The sequence below is a fragment of the Esox lucius genome, chromosome 3 (genome assembly GCF_011004845.1).
Source record: "Esox lucius isolate fEsoLuc1 chromosome 3, fEsoLuc1.pri, whole genome shotgun sequence".
Lineage (NCBI taxonomy): Eukaryota > Metazoa > Chordata > Actinopteri > Esociformes > Esocidae > Esox > Esox lucius.
In genome coordinates, this window is record NC_047571.1 from 27,137,032 (window position 1) to 27,159,079 (window position 22,048).

At 45.2% G+C, this 22,048-nt stretch overlaps 1 protein-coding gene across 2 annotated transcripts in view; it reads right to left on the bottom strand.

Annotated features, from left to right (window-relative positions):
- The window catches only part of kdm4ab (lysine (K)-specific demethylase 4A, genome duplicate b), a 30,173-nt gene extending 9,539 nt beyond the window's left edge, over nucleotides 1-20,634 (bottom strand). Inside the window, exons 1-19 of one of the 2 annotated variants that reach the window (XM_034290655.1) lie at nucleotides 20,494-20,634; nucleotides 15,969-16,126; nucleotides 15,601-15,776; nucleotides 14,807-14,921; nucleotides 14,379-14,572; nucleotides 13,885-13,934; nucleotides 13,692-13,795; nucleotides 13,415-13,552; nucleotides 13,013-13,230; nucleotides 12,718-12,866; nucleotides 8,463-9,124; nucleotides 7,529-8,279; nucleotides 7,316-7,465; nucleotides 6,983-7,161; nucleotides 6,549-6,771; nucleotides 4,552-4,628; nucleotides 2,621-2,676; nucleotides 1,403-1,511; nucleotides 715-903 (exon numbers count right to left, since the gene is read on the bottom strand). In XM_034290655.1, the coding sequence (XP_034146546.1) occupies nucleotides 715-903; nucleotides 1,403-1,511; nucleotides 2,621-2,676; nucleotides 4,552-4,628; nucleotides 6,549-6,771; nucleotides 6,983-7,161; nucleotides 7,316-7,465; nucleotides 7,529-8,279; nucleotides 8,463-9,124; nucleotides 12,718-12,866; nucleotides 13,013-13,230; nucleotides 13,415-13,552; nucleotides 13,692-13,795; nucleotides 13,885-13,934; nucleotides 14,379-14,572; nucleotides 14,807-14,921; nucleotides 15,601-15,776; nucleotides 15,969-16,109 (3,681 nt within the window). In that variant the 5' untranslated portion in view covers nucleotides 16,110-16,126; nucleotides 20,494-20,634. Of the gene's footprint in view, nucleotides 1-714; nucleotides 904-1,402; nucleotides 1,512-2,620; nucleotides 2,677-4,551; nucleotides 4,629-6,548; nucleotides 6,772-6,982; nucleotides 7,162-7,315; nucleotides 8,280-8,462; nucleotides 9,125-12,717; nucleotides 12,867-13,012; nucleotides 13,231-13,414; nucleotides 13,553-13,691; nucleotides 13,796-13,884; nucleotides 13,935-14,378; nucleotides 14,573-14,806; nucleotides 14,922-15,600; nucleotides 15,777-15,968; nucleotides 16,127-20,493 lie in introns of both variants that reach the window. The other variant, XM_034290645.1, reaches the window with a different exon arrangement.
- Between the last annotated feature and the right edge of the window lie 1,414 nt (nucleotides 20,635-22,048).

The following is a 22,048-nucleotide window of genomic DNA, read 5'->3' on the forward strand; positions in this document are numbered from 1 at the left end:
CAGAGCGGTTTTGGGTTTCTTTATGGAAACCAGTTTGAGTCAAGTGTTTCCCAACCTTTTTACTGTACCAACAACAACATTTTGTTGTGCTCTGAAAACCCCTGAAATACCCCCTAATGATAATTTTACTAGTAAACCTATGTTGTCATGAGTGTTCTCAAGTACCCCCTGTTGATAGACCAAGTACTCACAGGGGTCCTCGTACCCCTGGTTGGGAATCACTGGTTTAAGTTATACAATATTAGGACCCCATTATAAAAACGACTCTCAGAAACAATTTTGTTTTCATGCAGAACGACCAGATATTACATTTGTCTGGGGAATAGAGAACACCAAAATTAACAATCTTTTCTACACTCTAGATCATTCAATTATCGCCTGATCTTCCTTGACATATTCCAAACCATATGTCTTTGACTGAAATGTTATTACAAATCAGGCAAAATCTATTTGATGGACAGCTCCAATTATATAATTTTCTGAAATATATATATATATTTTTTAAATAGTTTTAATTTTGTTCACACGGTGGATGTCAAACACGTGTGTGTGTGTGTGTGTGTGTGTGTGTGTGTGTGTGTGTGTGTGTGGTGGGTACAAAAACGGGGTAACGGGTCCAAAACATGTGGCAACCTCTGCCCTACAAACACAGCGCCATGTTTCCCTGAACCCACAGTGTGTCAATAAGACCCAAGCCCTCCCGTGGAAAGCTACCTCCGGCAGGTGGGGAGACTTGTGCCTGTAGCAGGTGACGTGGACGATGAAGGGCCAGTCGTCGGGCTGCATGAGCTGGCCGGCCGCCTGGGCGCAGGTAGGGTGGAAGGCGGTGGTGCAGCGGCCATGGGAACACTGCACACAGCAGCCAACATCCCTCTTCACCCGTCGCTTGCAGTAGAAACACTTCTGCGAAGGGGGGGGGGAGGGGGCACATGGTCAGAGGAAGGGGATCAAGGGCACAGGAAACGACAGCAGCCCCTTCCTGGCTATTTAAGGCTGTGGAGTGGCAAGTTGTCTGTCGGCAGGGAAATATGACTCATTTAGGCCAAGAATCAGTTCCTCACTTTAGAGGATATTAATATCAGCCATAACAACCAACATGGTACCCGCATACGCTAAATAAAGTGCAGAATACCCATTGTTGGAGCAACAGTCTCAGCCTCAAGAGAGAAGTATTCAGAGACACATTAGAAGGATAGTTCGACCCAGATTCATATTTGGGGGATATTCCTGCTTAGCCGGTGTTGCTCCTGAAGGCCCGTAGAGTAATGTTCAACAGGCCAGTATGTACCCCCATGCCACCCTGGAATGAGCATTATTAGCATAGTTCAAAATACTGAACTCAAACGGCGCGCTGCGCGCCACAAGCCACGGAAACTAGCAGAAAGGAGCTACGGTGACTCACCAGCTGGAACCGGGCCAGAGGGATGTAGCTGAGGTCCACCGGCCGTCGGTCAGCGATGTTCACGAAGCGCGCCTCCAGGACCGCCAGGGCACACAGCACGTGGACCCACCTGGGCGTCACAGCAGGGAAGAAGGTTACCGTTCAACTCCACTATGGAGGGGAATGACAAAACAGGTTACTTGGCCATGGGAAACAATTAACAACCGAGGGCAGTCTACGCATTCCCGCTGCCGTGTTCACTCACTGTGGGTCTGTGATCCCTGCCCAACAGTGTGTTGGCAACGCTAGTGCCCAAGCGTCAGAACAGCGCAGACTGCCTTAGAAGTTGCTGGAAATTGGAATAAATACCTGAAGACCAGCCGTGCTTCCCCTCTGACCCTTCTCTCCAACTGAACCCGTCACACCCGTTAACCTTGCTTAATGTTTTTTTTTTTACCATCTTATTTGTTCCATAAGCAGTTAAACAAAAGGATGTAGTAGCTGGATTGAGGATTGGCTATATTCACAATGTACAAAGTAAGATTATGTGTTTCCATTAAAACATATTGTAATAGCGGAATTACCAACTTCCATGTTGTGCATAAATAAATGACAGAACTCTCCTGATTAAGGCTGGTGGATAAACATATCCAGCCACATTGCCTACCTTATGCCTATCCAAGCTTCTGCTTGTAATTGTAGTAATTTGAGGGTTTAAAATTTAAGGGCAGTGACAGCTTGGTGTCATGGTCCAACTTGAGACAAAAAAAAAACTCAGGCAAACCAAGCACTGTCCATTGTTTATGAAGTCCTTAACATAATGCACTGCTTTTTAAACAGAAAATTGACAAATTTGTACAATTCTAAATGGCGATTAACTACAGAACGTCATACTATTATTTGTGATAAATCATTTTTATCGTATGACAGCACTAGTGTTTAACTAATGTATTGTGACTTCTACATCGGCTTTCTGTGGTCTCACTTCCAGTTCTGTGAGGACCCCAGGAAGACTACCTGCTGCACGTGCATTACAGGAAGTTAAACAGGAAGAGACAGAGCAGAAAGCTAGCTTGGTCAAAAGGCACATTCTACCTTCATTGACACGTTCTGCAGCCTCCTAGAATCAGTTGGGAGAGAGAAGTGAGACTGCTGGCTAAAGACCAGAGAACATTTGACCTGGAGGACACCATCATTAACAGGCAAGTTGTCACGTCGCCCCACTGACTTGATACTCACTTGTTATTGTTGGCTTTTTGTAGAGCCCCCCCACGCAGTGAGCACAGGCAGCAGTCCTGCAGGGAGAAAAACACACGTACCGCTTACTATATATGAAGATGGATTTCCTGGAATGTCCCAGCTTTGATGGAAAGTGTCTGTGTATCTGAAGTAGTGGCCTAGACCCCTGGACCAACCCAACTCACCAGGTGACAATTCGTCATGTGGTGTTTAGTCAATAACAGCAAGTAACAACATAATATTGAAGTAGGAATCCCATAGCTAACGAAGACCGTCATTTTCCCCCAGGGATTTGTTAAAACATTCAAATTCCTTACCATTTGAGCTGCAGTGAGTTACTGACCAACTGAAATTCGTTAGTCATTAACAGAACGTTGTCCCTCTTTCCATGTGAAGTAAAAAGTTATTTCAGAGTACTGCTTTAAGAGCCATGAATTTCTACCTGGCAGTTGGATTTCCATAATTGATTACATGGGTAACATTGTAACCAACATCTGGCCAATCAGTTAGTGAAGATGGACAGATAGGCACACACATGCAACCAAGAGAGACTACAGCGTTTTCTCTGCCAACGGGCATTTTAACATTTGAGATAACTCTCATACCCATGACCTTGCATCCCAAATAATGAATCATGTGATGAAGATCAGATATTCTGATCCTCAATCAGTTTAAAACAATAGTTTTTTCTCTAAAACACTTGGTATCAAAGACAGAGTTGGTGTTAGTGGCTTCTGCCTTAGACCACACTGGGTCTCAATGAGAGAGTTGGTGTTAGTGGCTTCTGCCTTAGACCACAATGGGTATCAATGAGAGACCTGGTGTAAGTGGCTTCTGCCTTAGACCACAATGGGTATCAATGAGAGAGTTGGTGTTAGTGGCTTCTGCCTTAGACAACACTGCCACCTGGCAGTAAAGATTTGGTTTATCAAGTTGGGACGTCATGAAAAAAAGAAATATGTATTCTGAGATACAGAATAAAAAACGAATCAAGAAACACACATCGAAACTAAAGTTCATGACTCGGTACCCAGTGCAGGATCGGACTTGACTTATCTGCTATGGTGCTCTGCAAATTTAATGAGGGTAAATCCAGACCATATGCTTAGCCTGCTCCAACCAAAACAAGAGACGGTTTGTTACTATGTTGTGTAATTAAACCCTGGCGTCTGTTCACATGTGCTCCTAGAGGGGAACAGGAAGACTGACTAACGTGCCAAAAAACATAATGCTTTTTAGGGAAACAAAAACTTGTTCAAACAAAATCTGACTCGGAGCCAATTGTAGTAGTATAAAAGTTAACCTAATAACCAATTCATAATATATATATATATATTTTTTTTACATAAAACAAAACTATGTATGTATTTGTGAAGTGTTTTATCTAGAAAACAACGTGAGATCAGTACGTTGCCCCCTGATATTGCTTTTTGGTAAAGGTACAGTGTAATGTGTGTCTAAGGCATCCATTATGGAACAGTGATAATCTGAAGACAAATAGACATTCTTCCTGTAATGGTTTTTAACCCTTTGGTAAGCAGATCCCAGGTGGTCCACAGGCAATAAAAAAGCCAAGTGTGTGTGTCTTGATCAATCTATCCATTTCTACATATCTATAATCTATCTGTAATTGGTCATATGGTTTGGCAATGACGAAATTTACAGCATGCAGGGATAATCTTTCTAAACCTGATATACATTTTTTGGTAATACAGCGAAACAGAATTTCATATCTCTAGGCAATATCCCACATTTGGAGTCACCTTGGGTGCAACTCCCCGCTCTGTCGGGCCTAGGCTACATTTCCCACTTGCGTTTTGTAACATATATATTGAATCGCTATATATGCCTTGGCCAATGAGTCCCATTGAAACAGCATGGGAACAGAACAAAGGGCAGTTAAGCCTTTCAGACTGATGAGGAGCACTAACCTCCGTCAGAGCGTTGGCCTCACAACGGGAACACATCCAGTCATCTGACACTTGTTCTGAAGACACTCCATAACAACCTGAAGCAAACAAAGAAGGCGACGACAGCATTAGAGTTTATTTTCTTTCCCACAGAAACGGAGATGCTCCACATTGAATTGGATTTTTTTTTTTTCGTGCGAATCAATCGATTCACATAATTAAATCACGGTGTGTAAATATTTTACACACACACACACACACACACACACACACACACACATAAACACACACACACAGTTAAAAGTATTCAGACCCTTCATTCAGATTGGTTGGGGAGCGTCACTGAACGGTTAACTCCAGGTCTCCACACAGATGTTTCATGGGGTTCAAGTCAGGGCTTTAGTCGGACTACTCAAGGACGTTCACAGACCTGTCCTGGAGCCACTCCAGTGTTGTCTTGGCTGTGTGTTTTGGCTTGTTATCTTGCTGAAAGATGAGTCCTCGCCCCCAGTCTGAGGTCCTGTGTACTCATGATCAGCTTTTCTTCATGTACCTCTGTACTCGGCTCTATTCAATCTTCCCTCAAACCAGACCAGTCTCCAAATACTATATGCAATAAGGGGCTTGCGACCTGTAGTTTAGATTTAGTTCTGATTAGACTAAAGTGTTTACTGTGAATACACTGCGATTGGACACCTGACACCAAAAGGGAAGCTCAGAATACCTTCATAGCCAGTAGCTATCACTAACTAGCGAAATGGCTGAGGTGATAGAGCTGAAAATCGAAATGCTGCAACAGGCAGATGAAATGGACGGCAGTAAAAACAAGCTTTGCCAACCACGGGAAAACTGTCATCAATGGAGATTGCAGCGATACTGTACACTGAGTAAGACGAGGTTGCAGGGGTCTGTGGGTGTCAGGAAAGTGTCAGGAAAGTGTTTTGATATGAAATAGAGGTAAATCTGACCCCTTTATAAACAAGATATGATGAATTAGATTGATGTTTCATCTTTTTCCACCATCCACAGTCAGGGAGTGGCTATCTTTTCTGTCTTTACACAGCAAAGGGCTGGTTTATGACATGTTCTCCCTACTGCCAATAATTTCTTTCAGTTTGGCCCAGTACTCAGTCAGACCTTTTTTAAAAGGATATAAATGGTAAGGCGTGCAACATAAACTTCAAGCCTCTGTCTTTTCCACAGAGCACTCTCTTCCTAACAAACCCAAATATTTGAGCTAATGGAAAACAAAATGATACAGTCAAATGAATTAAAATTCGTAAGCGCAAATTAGAATCTTTCTTGCACATGGATGAAGTTCATATGGAGATGTGAAAACATTTGCCTTGTGCATGAGCAATCTTTTTCAAAACAAATAAGGGTAGAGGGTAAATATTGGTTTGGAATCAAAAGATTACCTCTGAAGTTTTATAAATATTTAAAATATGTAGTTTCCACTTCGGAGTAGTCTACAAGATTATAGAAGAGATGTGTCTACTTGAATCTCTGACATGCCTTCTTTCTGATAACAGATTGTTTAATAAAAACAACTGATTCAAGCTCACAAACATATGGGGTATTAATGCACATGACCACATGCTTCCCCAGCCAGAGGGACGGGGTTGAACAATAGGCGAGTTAGAGCTGTTCAGTCGGCCTCCAGGTCATTTGACTTTCTACCGAATTCTTCACGTCAGACCAGCTACAATTATTGACGTTTTTGCTCAGGTCTTCGGACACTACGAGCCTTTACGATTGTTAAATTCCATTAGTCATGACGGCTGTTACATTACATTATACTACAGTAACACGGAAAGCGCATCTTGCGCAGTCACAGCCTATTCACCGTTCAACGGTGCGGTCCATTCAGAACAGCGTAATCCATGTTAAAGTCCTACCGCACTGTTGTGTTAGTGTACTCCCATCGCATGCTTCCAAGAGAATGAACACATCCCATGAAAATAAATCAAATCGACGGGCACGAGCACATGCACTGAGTGCGCCCGTTGGTCACTCACTGGCGTGGACTCGGACGCTGCAACGGGAGCAGCTGACCAGCAGGCTGGTGCCGTCCTCCTCCAGGTGAGGCGTGAAGAGGTGTCCCTCGCCACTGTCGCTGCTGCTGTTGTTGGTCTTGTCATTGGTGGTGCTGAAACACATCTCGGGGATCAGGGGAGTGGACCTCTGTTTGCCCCCACGTCTTCCTTTCACCGTGTAACCGGGGTTGCTGCTGGACTCCGACTAGACAGAACGGTCAGGTGTTAGCAGAAGTCAACAACTACTATGGTGCATGTCTGTTTTGGCAGCCCAACACATGTTTAAAACCTAAATGGGTATAAAATATATCAAAACTAAATATATGTAGTGCTTTGCAGAAGATCTTATATTACATTTCTCCAAAGAAAACAAATGCTCTGGTGTGAGGCAAAGACCCAGAAACCCTCGGCTTTACCTGATCGTACGTGTGGAAAAGCAGGCAGATAGAGCAGTATGGGGCCTGCAGGCCCATGCGCTGGTTGTACTCCCTCTCTGCCTGGAGGTTGAACGGTCTGCTCTGCCACAGATGGGCCAGAGGCTTGGCCCACTCCTCGCGCTCCTCCAGTTCGTAATCCACATCCACATATGTCTCTTCTACAGGACCCAGGGAGAGAAAGGGAAAGAGGATGAGGGAGAGAGGATAACAAGATAGACAAGGACAGCATTCTGTTATTGGGCGTGCACTTCCAATGTGCCCTGAAATAGCTGCTTGTTCTAAAGATCTAAAACTTATCAATAAGGAACTCACCGTCGTCACTGGAGCTTTCCCTGGGACGGAGGAGTGGGTGCTGTTTCGGCAGCTTACGGAGGAGGGGTTTGTTCTTCACACTCATCAAGTCCAGCCTATCACTTGGACTCAAGTTTTTCTGTTCGCTTGGACTCGAGTGCGCCGGCTTCCCCGCGCTCGAGTGCGCCGGCTTCGAGTGCGCCGGCTTCCCCGGGCTCGAGTGCGCCGGCTTCCCCGCGCTCGAGTGCGCCGGCTTCCCCGCGCTCGAGTGCGCCGGCTTCCCCGCGCTCGAGTGCGCCGGCTTCCCCGCGCTCGAGTGCGCCGGCTTCCCCGCGCTCGAGTGCGCCGGCTTCCCCGCGCTCGAGTGCGCCGGCTTCCCCGCGCTCGAGTGCGCCGGCTTCCCCGCGCTCGAGTGCGCCGGCTTCCCCGCGCTCGAGTGCGCCGGCTTCCCCGGGCTCGAGTGCGCCGGCTTCCCCGGGCTCGAGTGCGCCGGCTTCCCCGGGCTCGAGTGCGCCGGCTTCCCCGGGCTCGAGTGCGCCGGCTTCCCCGGGCTCGAGTGCGCCGGCTTCCCCGGGCTCGAGTGCGCCGGCTTCCCCGGGCTCGAGTGCGCCGGCTTCCCCGGGCTCGAGTGCGCCGGCTTCCCCGGGCTCGAGTGCGCCGGCTTCCCCGGGCTCGAGTGCGCCGGCTTCCCCGGGCTCGAGTGCGCCGGCTTCCCCGGGCTCGAGTGCGCCGGCTTCCCCGGGCTCGAGTGCGCCGGCTTCCCCGGGCTCGAGTGCGCCGGCTTCCCCGGGCTCGAGTGCGCCGGCTTCCCCGGGCTCGAGTTCGTCGGCTTCGCTGGGCTCGAGTTCGTCGGCTTTGCTGGGCTCATTTGCTGACTCAGCTTCAAGTTTGCCTGCTTGCTTGGATGCAAATTTGCTGGCTTACTTAAACTGAGGTTTGTCTGTTCGATTAGCATTAACTCTGATTGTACAGGTGAAAGACATTGCTGGAGGAAGAGAGAAATGGGGTGAGGGACCATCCGCTTGAGAGTCATCTCTACATCTGTTGGCAATTTATACTGTGCGTCACATTTGATTTCTATCATATTTATCTCTAACAGGACAAATTCCACTCCAATTACATAAGCACAAAAACCTCCTAAGGAAAGCATCACGAAAAATCAACAAACCTTTCGTCTGTCCACTCTGTCCTCCACTTCAGTCCTCTTGGCTGCCCTTTGGTGCGTTTGGTTCTGGAAGGGCTGTGGACTGCTAGGGGCCTTCTCTTTATGCCTTCCCTCCTGAGCCTTGGCTTCACCTGGCTGCTGCTCACACGTGCCCCTGGTCTGGGCCTCAGTTTCAACCCATTCTCCTTGCTTTCCAGCCTGGCTCTGCTCTCCGGTCGTGGAGGGGACCTGGGACTCCAGCTTCTCTTCCTTGACTTGGAGCTGGGGATGGGCCTTGAGCTGGAGGTGGGTTTGAAGGTGCCGTGGCAGGTGCTCTCTGGCGTAACTGTGCACATGGAGCTGTGTGTGGTGAATCGGTGGCTGGTGATCGCGGGCGTAACTGTGGATCTGCAAGGTGTCCTTGGGGCTCTGGGTCTTGTGGAAGAGCAGACTTGCCACCCCCAATTTTCTGATTGGCTGGACGGAAGGGCCAGTCCTGGTCGGGGGAGCCACTACAGGTAGGTGTCCGTTTCTGTGTGACTGGGGTTGAGCCAACATGGACGCTGTGTGGCCGCTGGTGGATGGGAGGTTGAATTTATGTACGGCAGAGCTTGTGCTGCAGTTACCCACAGCAGGGTCTGTCATAACATTAGGCAGATCCCTCAAGGTGAGCTTCACCGGTGTGTCTGAAATACAAACACTCGTATCAGGCAAAAAATAAATAGGGTTAAACATTTCCAAATGACCACGACTATACTAGACACAGTAAAAAAAACAGATCCGCTTAACTGATCTACAATGGGACAAAAACAACTTGATTGTACGAAACAGATGTTTGTTAGCAAAATTACAACTCTGTCAAATGATTTGTATATCACACAAGTGATAGCAAAGTCTTACCACAATTCTGGATGCAGCTCACCTAAGCTTCATAAATGTACCCTCACATATGGATTCCATCTTTAGAAAGTGTAGGCCATGTCTGACAGGATTTTGGGTCACCAGAAACACTAATGTATCATAAAATTAATCATTTCGCAGGTAATTATGAAGGTTTGCTTTTTTAAGGAGCTCATGCGGCACATTGTGGCGGCATCTTTAGGACCATTATGTCCATTGCCTAAGGCAGGCCTAAATAAATCTAAAACAATTCTGTAAATGCAAATAATGTTGGCATTCTTAGGAAATCATTGTTAAGACATTTGACAGCTAGTTAGAAAGTTTTGCGTGCAACTCTTAGCTAAACTAGATTAGATTGTAATTGAGTAAGCACGGTACAACAAAATGCAGTTAGCATCCAACCAGAAGGGCAACTAGAAGAGGGCAGAAAATGTACAAGTATTAAATTATATGTTTATTGCAAGTGGAATGTATAGAAGTGCAATAAAGGCAAATGCAGTACAAATGGCAATACTAAACGCGCAATTAAGGCAAACAGAGGACAGAAAATTTACAAGTAATAAGTATAGTGTGCGCCGATCGGTCATAACATTATGCCCACCTGCCTAATATTGTGTAGGTCTCCCTTTTGCCACCAAAACAGCCATGACCCGTTGAGGCATGGACTCCACTAGACCTCTGAAGGTGTGCTGTGGTATCTGGCATCAAGACGTTAGCAGCAGATCCTTTAAGTCCTGTAAGTTTGCAAGCTGGGGCATCAATGGACCGGACCCGTTTGTCCAGCACATCCCACTGATGCTCGAATGGATTGAGATCTGGGGAATTTGGAGGTCAAGTCAACACCTTGAACTTGTTGTGTTCCTCAAACCATTCCTGAACCATTTGTGGCAGGGCGCATTATCCTTCTGAAAGAGGCCAATGCCATCAGGTAATACTGCAAATGGTCTACAACAATGCTCAGGTAGGTGGTACGTGTCAAAGTAACATCCACATGAAGGGTGGGACCCAAGGTTTCCCAGAAGAACATTGCCCAAAGCATCACACTGCCTCCACTGGCTTGCCTCCTTCCCATAGTGCATCCTGGAGCGGTGTTCTCCAGGTAAGCGACACACACACAACCGGCCATCCATGTGATTAACTTTTTCAGCAATTTGGATCGGAACACATGGGCCAGTCTTCGCCTTGGCTGCCCATGACCCAGTCACCGGTTCAAGGCTTTTTCCTACCTTGGACCACTTTTGGGCTGCAGTTGTGGAGACGCTCTTACCCATTCATCTAGCCATCATAATTTGGCCCTTGTCAAAGTCGCTCAAATCCTTACGCTCGCCCATTTTTCCTGCTTCTACCACATCAACTTTGAGGACAGAATGTTCACTTGCTACCTAATATATCCCACCCACTGACAGGTGCCAATATTATCAGTGTCATTCACTTCACCTGTCAGTGGTCATAATGTGAGCTCCTGGACAGTCTGTGGTGCTACCTAGTGGCATCTGATACACCGATATATTACGTCCCAGAGGTTCTCAGTTGGATTCAGGTCTGGGGAATGAGGGCCAGTCAATGGCATCAATACCAATCGAGCTGCATGGTGCTGGGCTGTGAGCACAGGTCCCACTCTAGAGGACGTCAGGCCCTCATGTCGGTTTCTGAAAGAATGGGCAGAAACATGCACACCAGTAGCCCACTGTTGGTAATAGGGCCCTGGCAGTGCTCCTCCTGACACAATGGAGCAGATACAGGTCCTGCTGCTGGGTTGATGCCCTATTACGGCCATGTCCATCTCTCCTCGTGCAACGGCACGTCTCCTGGTATGCCCTCCATGCTCGAGACTATCCTGGGAGACACAGCAAACCTTCTTGCGACAGCACATATGGATGTGCCATCCTGGAGGAGCTGGACTGCCTGTGCAACCTGAATGGGCTGCAGGTACCGCCTCATGCTACCAGTAGTTACAAGGACACTAGCAAAACGCAAAACTAGAAAATAATCAGTTAGGGTGGACAAAGAGAGGGCAATTGACTGTGGCCACCACCTGCAAAATCCTTCCCTTTTTGGGGGTTGCCTTGCTGCTGCCTCTCCAGTGCACCTGTTGTCAATTTCATTTGCACCAAATCAGGCGACATTGATTCACAATCACTTATGCTCCCTAACGGGATAGATAGATATAACTGACTTGGTGTTATACTGAGATGATTGTGTGCCCTTAATTTTTTGTAGCAGTGTAGTTTAGCTGGTAATGTGTTTAGCTGCAGCAAGCTAGCAAGGGAGATATTATCTGCTGATTTAAGGGGGATGAAAATAAGTCTGGCATGTAGCTTACAATCAAACAAAGTCAATCTCGCCTGCATTCCTTTGTCCATCAGTAGCGGGTTAAACTAACAATCTTGGTGCGACTTGCCGTATTTAAGTGACCACAGTTCAGCTCTATAACTCAGCACACCAACGTCCTCTGCTCTAAAGATGGCGGACACTGTAAAACCAGGCAAATCTAACGCAAAGGTGATGGTGTCTCTTAATAAAACAAGAAACCAGTCCTGCCTAGTTCAGCTGGCCTGCAATAAAAAGTGCGGAATGTTGGTACCCTCTCGTGATTCAAAACCCAGTTCACCCACATGAAAGGGTGTGTCTTTAACCACTATGCCACAGAGCAATACATTTGCTGGGCGTCGGTATAGCCTCTTGACATTATATCTTTTTTTGTCATGCATTAACATATTTCATTAAAAACCATTAAACATTGGGTTCAACTGAGTCAAGTTTATCATCAAGTTTACCTCCACCACAAATAACATGAATGGCTTTCGCCACTGGTCGTTTTAAAAGCTTATTAACCATTCGTGAATGACACTGATACAATAACTACGGTATCAATACAGGTGACGGGAACTGACTTTTTCGTCAAGTGAAAAGACGAGAATGGTGTAGTTTTTGTCTATCCTGAACAAGTCCTAAAATATCATTTGAAAATCCACCAGAAATAGTCACGATATAACCGTAAACAATTAAAACATTTTAGGCTTCCTATAAAGTAGCTACTGAAGGTTGTAGCTAGGAATTTTTTTGTCCATCCTGAACAAATCTTCTTTAGCCATTTGCTGTTTTAACTACTAATTAGCCATTCGCGAATGACATCAATACAGTATCTATCGATATAGGTGACGGGAGTTGAACGCGGGACCTGTTTCTCTCTAGTCCGCGTCTCTAACCACTACGCTATTTAACAAGGGGTAGTCAGTCAGTCAGGCACTCACTCAGTCAGTCAGTCAGTCCCTCAGTTAGAGCCATTCGCTCTTCTAGGCTGGCTCCGTTTACGCGGTCTGGCAAAAATGAAATACCAAAAAGACAGGGGGGACAGTCTTATAGTAAGGGAAGGTACCTGTATCTTTGCAGCCCTCAGTTCCCATGGTGAGGCCTAGCCTGGCCTTCTTTCCATATTCCTCTTCCTCATCTTCATCTTTAGGGACTACCTCGTCAGGCACTTCCAGACAAACCCTATGTCTCTTGGTCCCTATCCTTTGAGTAGGACTGGCACAAGACAAAACATGTCATAAACCTTTTCACAATGGGAATTTCTCTCTCAATGCTCTAAAACCCCCTGTTAACCAACAGATCTCTCCTGATTCCATCTCAATGCCCTAAAAACCCCCGTTAACCAACAGATCTCTTCTGACCTCTTTCTTTCCCCTTCTGTGTTGAGCTGCTCCCCACACAGCTCCAGGAAGTCCTTCCCTGGCTCCTCCCCCAAGAACTCCTTGGCCTCCGGGGTGGGCCGTGAGTGGTCGATGGGGGCGGCGTCCTTACCGGCCAGCCACTGATCGTAGCGTTCCGGCTGATATTTCTTCACAAACAGGTCCATGGAGATCTTCACCATGTCCTTCCTGCATGAACACTGGAGTCAAAAGATGGGGGGTGATTAAGTGTCAATGACGGACAAGATTAAAACAATAATTAAGGACATCCTTCACCCCAAGCACCTTTCATTCAACATATGTGGTACACGTTAAACTAAAAACGTTATTACTATGGTAACCCTCGATATTGCTATCAACGCACAAAAAATGATCCCTCCTCACCAGCACAGCTTGCTTTCCATACTCAATCCATCTTTCGGTGGCAAAGTTGGTGGACTCAGCACAGTTGAAGCCGTGGTTGAAGCCGGCGTGGTAGCTGTAGGGGAACGTCACCATGAACTCACCGGACTCCTGAGTGATCTGGAATGCAAACAGAGACCAACCGTGACACAGTGTACTCTGTACAAGGCAGTATAAGTGATCAGCAGAAGTTTGATTAAAACAAGGCTGGTGCCGGTGTAGTACATATAGAATAAATGCAGTAACAGAAGAGGCTAACCTTCTCAAATGGAATTCCATATTTCCTTAAAATTGAGGGCGAGATCAGGGTCATCTTGTGCCTCAGGAAGGCTTCGCAATTTTGGTGGCTACCAGGGAAAAACCCTATAAGGGGAACGGTGGAAAATAATGTGTCAGAATACAGCTTGTTAAAAAGCAGTTAAGAATTCCATGCCAAATGTCTTTCCTCTCACCTTGAGCCAAGCGCTCCATTCTTTTGCCATGCTCTGGGGGAACACAGTACCTGTAAGCATATCAATAACCAGTTTTCATCAATTATAAACTGTTTGGTTCATGGCTAATATTGCTCTTAGCTGTGGTATATTGGCCCCTCACACCTATTTGCTTATAAAATAGTAAAATAGGCGCTTTTTTTTCACAGTGTCGTTACAACTGTGTTGAGTTTAGTTGTTTAACGACACCAAATGTCAACAATTTATTATTTTCATCAGTAGGTTGATGCTTTTCACACTGGTTTCTCAACAGGACGTAAACGTGATTAATGACGAGTCTGACAAAAACAGCCCAATAATTTAATTTTAAAAAGGCCAAAAAATATAGAACTTGGTTGTGTTCATAAAGGCCGACGGTACGCCGAGCCAATGTAGCCAGAAACAACCGCAGTACGAAACCTACACGAAGAACCACCGGTATGCCTGTTACACGAAACTACAGTGCAATAGCTTACCAGGACTTGGGCTCTCCTAAATGGAGATAGTTGATGCTGTAGAGGTCCATGTCCTCTGTGTGCCAGGCGAAGGTGGTCTTCCACATGCCGAAGTACAGGTAAGGCGTGTTCACCCCCTCGATGGTGATGCCGCCCTCGTGCTCCACCGTATCCAGGATGGTGTTCAGTTTGCCGATGTTCCAGTAGGTCACATCCTGGAGAGAAGGACGAGAGGAATGGAAATACCGTCCATTGCCTAATCCTACTCCGTGACGCAACACAATCACGGATGCCTTGTTGGCGACATATGAATCCGACACAAAAAACGACAAACACAACAGAAGACATTACACAGGAAGAGGACCGTGTGTGTGTGTGTGTGTGTGTGTGTGCGCAAAGTTGACCACATTTAATGGTTATAACAACAGAGGGCATTTATCGCGACTCACGGGGTCATATAGCGTTCCGTTCACGTCAGCACCGTAGATGGGCGGATTGAACGTCACATTCTTCCAGTACTTCCTCTCTAGTTCCTCAAAATCGTTGTAGCGAGGACTGCAGAATCTACACAGGAACAAAAGGGTTGAACGATGCAGACGATTGGAAATTATAACGTTTTAAAACACGAGCCGGAGTCTGTCCAAGGACATGATTCACTAAAACTGAAAATAAAAGCAGATCATAGCAGTGCGCTTTCAACTGCATTATTAACTATGGTCACTATCATTCTCCTCATTTAAATGACACATCCAGAGTAGGGCTCTTCCAATCACAGATCAACTGACAAAGTGTGTGTGTGTGTGTGTTATTCCAACCCACTCTCTTCCCTTTGCGTACATATAACAGGTTCACACACCACAATGTCGTGCTATGCATACGCCAAAGTCCTTTTTTGCGTGCAGTGCAGACGCGATCTCCTCCCATTAAGAGCTATGGTGAATAAAGGCGATATTAAAGGTTTACCTTTACCCTTTGACGTTCTTTCAAGAAAAAAGTTCATCTACGGCTTTTAAACGATTAGTCAATCTTCGGGAAATCCGTGCCTCGATGATGGTGACGTCAAATAGGTTTCAGTTGGTGCGTGTCAATGAAACGATTTTATTGACCATTATTATTAATGGTAGGAGATTGCGTCTCAACTGCACGCAAAAAAGGACTTTGGCCTATGCATAGCACGACATTGTGTGTACGCAAAAGGAAGAGAGTGGGTTAGTTGTTCCACTAAACTGTTAGTCAGACTAACTTGTCACTGTTGGCCATCCTGCGGAATTCCCGGACAGTCATGGCTTTCTTCTGGATGTTGTACTGAGTGAACAGGCCCGACTGACCAGTCACAACCTGCTGAATGGGCGCCGGGATCAACAGGTCATCTATGTCGTCATACGACTTCCTGGGCTTCCAACCCTTTGGTGGCACGATCTGGAAAAAACAGTCAGGTTTAATACCAAAACTTTGCAGTTCTTAAAGTATTCACTTAAAATCAAAAAAAGCTTGCGAGAGGTGTGTTCGTTCATCATGAGTGCGTATCTGTGCACAGCAGCTTTGCTTAGCTGGAGGCATCCCAACGCTAATAAATAGGAAATGTCCACAAAGAGCTGTGGCGGTGCTCACTTTAGCCAGGCCGGCTTTGTGTGCTCCCTGGGACTCCATGTAGGCGATGTAGCGACTGAAGTTTCGGAACTCCTCAGTAGTGGGGTAAAAGGTCATGATCCCCTTGGAGCCAGGAGTCTGGGGCCTTGGATCAGACGCCATCCTAAACAGAAATTACCCTGCGGATCGGAATTAAACAAGGCTCATGTTTTCAATACATTTAAGGGTATTTTTGGCGCCAATATCAAAATAACAGTAACATCTTAAAAACTGTAGTCAGTGAGGATACTGTTGAGGCTTAACATTGGTCTGTTTGGAAATGTTTTATACATTTTGAGTCATTAAGATATACAGTAGCAACAGCTAGCCAGAGATGCTGTAGTGGGTGAATCAGATTTTGTATAACAGTAAAAGATGGGGATTCTAAATTATTTTATTATACGAAAAGTACATTTTTGTCTTGGATACATAAAAAATTTGCCCTGAGCAGTAATAAATACTGCGTGAAGGATCTGAATGCCGGCACAGAGACACGTCTGTCCAAGACAAAAGCATGCAGATGGAGAAGGAAGGACCGAGGTGGGAGCCACGCCCAACTTGGCTACAGCACTGGAAGCCATGAGCATTAGCCTGAGTGAACACAGGCTCAACTACTGGAGAGTCGGACCAGCCCAGACTAAACGGCAGCTCACACTTAGATTCTTGAGCAATTTTAATGTAGACCACTATCTAACAATGGACAACGGGTCATCCAAGCTGAAAGCCTGACTATACAACTTGTCGCTTCCAGAGTGTGTGAAGAGAAGAGATTGAATGGAGCAAGGAGTGAAACATGTGCAATTTGGCTGGAGCATAGCCCTGGTTTCCCGAAATGTTCAAATACCAGCTATGTGACCCAGACCAATTTGCACTGGAACTTATAGTTCCCTTCATCAGCTTTCTTTAGATTAAGGCCTAGCGCAAGGCTGAAGGTTGAAACGTTTAGGGCTTCTCACATTAGCCAAATTGTAAACTAAATGGGTAGCTTACAAAACCCCAAAACTAGATGCGGTGGTTGCTTAATTATGTATTTTTACAAATCCATGAACAAGGACAGAACATGATTTTCCTGGGACAATTGAGCAATTTTTATCCTGAGAGGAAAAAGGGGATATCTGGCAACCAAAACAGTGCGAAAGAACCACGTTAAGCGGGATTTTCGACCTCTCAGTTCTGCTCGCATAGCCTTCCCAATGCTGACTTATAAAAATTTTATTAAGGCAAACCAGACGTGCAGGGTAAGATGTAGTAATAAGTTCCTATATACAAGCTACACTATTGGCCAAATCATGAATGCTTTATCACAAATCCAAATTGGACTTAGAGATTCAAGTTGGCCAACTAAACAAGCCTGGCCGCCAACCCACTCACCTGGCCATAACAATTTGGCCCTCAAAGTCGCTCAGGTCTTTACTCATGCCCATTCCGCCTGCACCCAACACGTTGACAACGAAAAATGTGCCCGCTTACCATCTAATCGACCCAGACATGTGCCCTTGTAAGGAAATGACCAACGTTAATCGCGTTACCTATGAGTGGTCATGTTTTGGCTCATCAGTGTATATACTACAGTCAGGTTAATGTGTCCAGCCCAACCATTTTCAGATTCAACAACAGCCTATCCTTACAAAACTGCTTGCAGCCAAATCATTTACATGTCTGTAACTTTTCAAATCAGTAAACATTTTGTTTTGCCTTAAATTGATTCAATGTCACCCATGTGCTAAAAGTACACATTTGTTTTGACTAGGCTTTAGTGAGGGTTTGATTAACCAACTACAAACATCACGAAGCACATGAAATAAAAAAACTTAGAACCTTGTTTCAAATGAAAATGACTAATTAAAAAAGAATATATACACTGCAAAAAAAAATAAAAAATAAGGGAACACTTAAATCACACATCAGGTCTCGATGAATGAAATATATTAAAGATCAAAGTCTTTACCGTACATTGAGAACAAAACGACGTAACCAAAATCACCAACCGATTAAGGGCTGAACTCACACCGAAAACCCAAGTAAACAATTGAAATCACAGTCTGTTCCAACCGGCGTGAATATCATCACGTCAACTCAATGTGACTCGGTGGTGTGTGTGGCCCCCACGTGCCTGTATGCACTCCCGACAACATCTGGGCATGCTCCTGACGAGACGGCTGATTTTGTCCTCCCAGGCCTGGATCAGGGCATCAGTGAGCTCCTGGACCGTCTGTGGTGCTACTTTGGCGGCGTTGGATGCACCGATACATAACATCCCAGAGGTTATCACTAATATTCAGGCCTGGAGAACATGAGGACCAGTCAATGGCATCAATGCCTTCGTCATCCAGGAACTGCCTACACACTCTGGGCCACATGAGGTCAGGCATTGTCCTGCACCGGGAGGAACCCAGGGCCCACTGCACCAGCGTAAGGTCTGATGCCGGGTCTGAGGATTTCATCCCGGTACCTAATAGCAGTCAGGGTGCCACCGGCTAGTACATGGAGGTCACATGCTCAGCGTGAACCTGCTCTCATCTGTGAAGAGCACTAGGCACCAGTGGCGCACCTGCCAATTTTGGCGTTCTCTGGCAAATGCCAATTGAGCCGCATGGTGCAGGGCTGTGAGCACAGGTCCCACTAGAGGAGATTGGGCCCTCATGCCACCCTTGCTCTGACAGAAACATGCACACCAGTAGCCCACTGGAGGTAATTTTGTATGGCTCTGACAGTGCTCCTCCTTCCACAAAGGATCAGATACAGGTCCTGCTGCTGGATTTATGCCCTTCTACAGCCCTGTCCAGCTCTCCTCGTGTAACAGCCTGTCTCCTGGTATCTCCTCCATGCTCATGAGACTGTACTGGGAGACACAGCAAACCTTTTTGCAACAGCACATAAGGATGTACCATCTTGGAGGAGCTGGACAACCTGTGCAACCTGAATGGGCTGCAGGTACTGCTACCAGTAATGACAAGGACACTAGCAAAACACAAAACTAGAGAAGAATCAGTAAGGATGGATAAGGAGAGAACAATTGTCTGTGGCCACCATCTGCAAAATCATTCCCTTTTTGGGGGTTGTCTTGCTGTTGCCTCTCCAGCGCACCTGTTGTCACTTTCATTTGCACCAAAACAGGTGAAACTGATTCACAATCGCTTATGCTTCCTAACTGGAGAGACTGATATCCCTCAAGTTTGACTGACTTTGTGTTTTACTTTGATGATTACGTGTTCCTTTTTTTTTTTTTGCAGTGTATTTATGCACGTAGGTAAAAAGACTCAATGGGTAGGCTATTTTACAGTATTTAGAACAGGGATTTTCAGTTTTAAAACAGGCCTTAAATGTTGGATTTCTTTGCAAAAATGTGCACTCGCACAAGAACTTGAATACTATCTTCATTTCAACTATTAGAATATTTTAATTATTGCAGCCGGCCTTCATCGGACACTGATTCCTGGATGGGCAAATGATTGGCACAGGATAAATTACATTACAAGACAGTTTGTTCGAAGGGACTTGGTCCCTTGTCTCCCTAATTAAATAACTAGTTACATGAACTTGCGACCAGCCTTCGACATTTCTTCGTTTATACCCAAGACGAGATAAGCGAGAGTATAATAAAAAATTGCTCGTTTTAGGGCATAGTGACAAAATAGTGGGCATTTAGCTTAAGATCTGAGATGCATTTCACACCGTTTCCATGAGAACGATAGCTCTTTACAGTTACATGACGAAACTTTTCAAGTTGCCACTTGTAGCAAACGATTGTCAGGAAACAACAGAAATGGGATTTACCTTGTGACCCAAAATGTACCCTGTAGTGACTTAAAACCGATATTGGGATGGTACGCGAGATAAATATATAGTAGCCAACTCTGCTTGGCTTATTAGCTTGCTAGCTGCTATTTGAACACATAAGGTCGGCGGAAAGTTATTTGATTGGCTAGCGTAAATCTCGTTTCAAGACAATTTCACAGATTGAATCTTGGAAACTACAGCCAATGAAATCGTTCTAAAAACAATACTGTTGAGATCAACCAAACTTTGTTCTACAACTAATTTCTAGTTTTTCCTGAATTGGACGTAGGACGTTTTTTCGAAACCCTACAGTGGTCGGACGGTCGAGTCTGCTCCCCAGGCTTTCCCGGAAGTCTCGCGACGTTGCGCCTCTGGGTTTAAAAGCTCTGTGGTAGTTAGTTAGTATTTTAGCTGAGTAGCTTGTATCAAATGTTGTAGCACCAATGTATACGTGTCGTAAGACGCTGAATAATAATACGTGCATACGAAATGACAATTTCCTGTCTTGTTATTTTAAGTGAATGACTGCATGCAACATAACGCAAGTTAGCTGCATGACAGCTAGCCTAGTTGGCTAATAATAATACACTAGCTAAGTTCGTTAGCAAGCCATCTTATTGCTAACGTCTGCTAGCTAACTTAGCTAGCTTACCAGTGCCAACGACGTATACATAATGAACAAGCAAAATGTGGCATTAAGTTACAACTTTAAAACAATATAACTTACCGACACTGTTAAATAACTCCAATGTGTTATTATTAAGAAGTTGGTGTCTTGATATCGATAGTAATTCCGATTTTACCTCGAAAAGAAGGACCTGTCCTCCATTACAGGCACTACGCAAGCGCACGCTTAGATGTTTACCAGCTCACGCATAGGTTCAGACGTAGCCAATCAGTGAACTCTTTTCACGAACTGCAATATCCGCCAATAGTTGGTCATTTTTCTGAGCATATTACAGTGGCTTCGGAAAGTATTCAGAAACCATCCCTTTCCCCACCTTTTGTACATCCATATTCAGACGCTTAGCCATAACAGTCCTGATCGAGCTCAGATGAATCCTGTGTCATTTGATCATCTTCGAGCTGTCTCTAGAACGTGTATATTGTTGATTTGACATTATTTAGAAAGGCACACATCTGTCTATATAAGACCAAACCATGAAGTCCAATGAACTCTTTAAAGACATACGAGGTAGGATTGTGTTTGAGACATACATTTAGGGAAGGTGGTCAAAAAAAATGCTAAAGCACTGAAAGTTCCCAGAAGCACAGTGGGCTCCATCAGTGTGATGTTTGGAACTACCAAAACTTACTAGAGCTGTCTGTCAAGCCAAACTAAGTAACTGGGCATGATGGGCCTTTTTCATGGAGGTTAGATTTAGACCATGAACCCATTGGCCACTCTAACAGGGCTTCACCTGGCAGTAGGCCAACGATCACTGCAGCTCTCCAATCAGGCCATTATGGTAGAGAGGCTAGACTGAAGCCACTGACAGGAAAAGGCATATGAGGCTGCCTGGAATAACCAAACAGCACTTAAAGGAATCTGAGACCATGCGGAAAAGATTCCCTGGTTTGATAAGACCAAAATCAGTCTGTGGCAAAGATTCATTTTTCAGCACAACACCGACACAAAACACATAGCCATGATAATGTTGCAGTGGCTTGGGGAGAAGTCTGTTCATGTCTGTGAGTGGCCCAGCCAAAGCTGGACTTGAACCCAAATGAACATGTATGGGAAGAACAGAAGAACACACTTCACTGATGCTCTCCACCCAATATGCCAGAGCTTGAAAGGATCTGCAAGGAAGATTGGGAGAAACTGCCTTAATCCAAGTGTGCAAAGCTGATAGAGTAATACCCAAGAAGACTTAAAGCTGCAACCTCTGCAAAGTACTAAATAGAGGGTCTGAAAACATATGTACATGAGATATGTCCATTTAAAATGTCCACAAATATATATTTATTTCACTTGATCACTGTTTTTTTTTTATGTAGATGATTGATAACAAAACATTTTTTTTAATAATAAATTCAGTCCATAACAAAACAAATTGTGGCATATGAGATGGGGTCTTGAGTACTTTCTGAAGGCACTGTAACTAGTTACCAAATATGGAAAAAAAATATTTAACACTAAGTCGTTGGTTGGCACATGATGACATCTTGAAATAATTGTACTTTTTAGCGAGGGGCAAAACTCTAAGCCATGAGCAAAGAAAGATGGTGGCTAGTATGTTTAGTCTATGGTTATAGTTTAGAATGGTATATTAAGACAC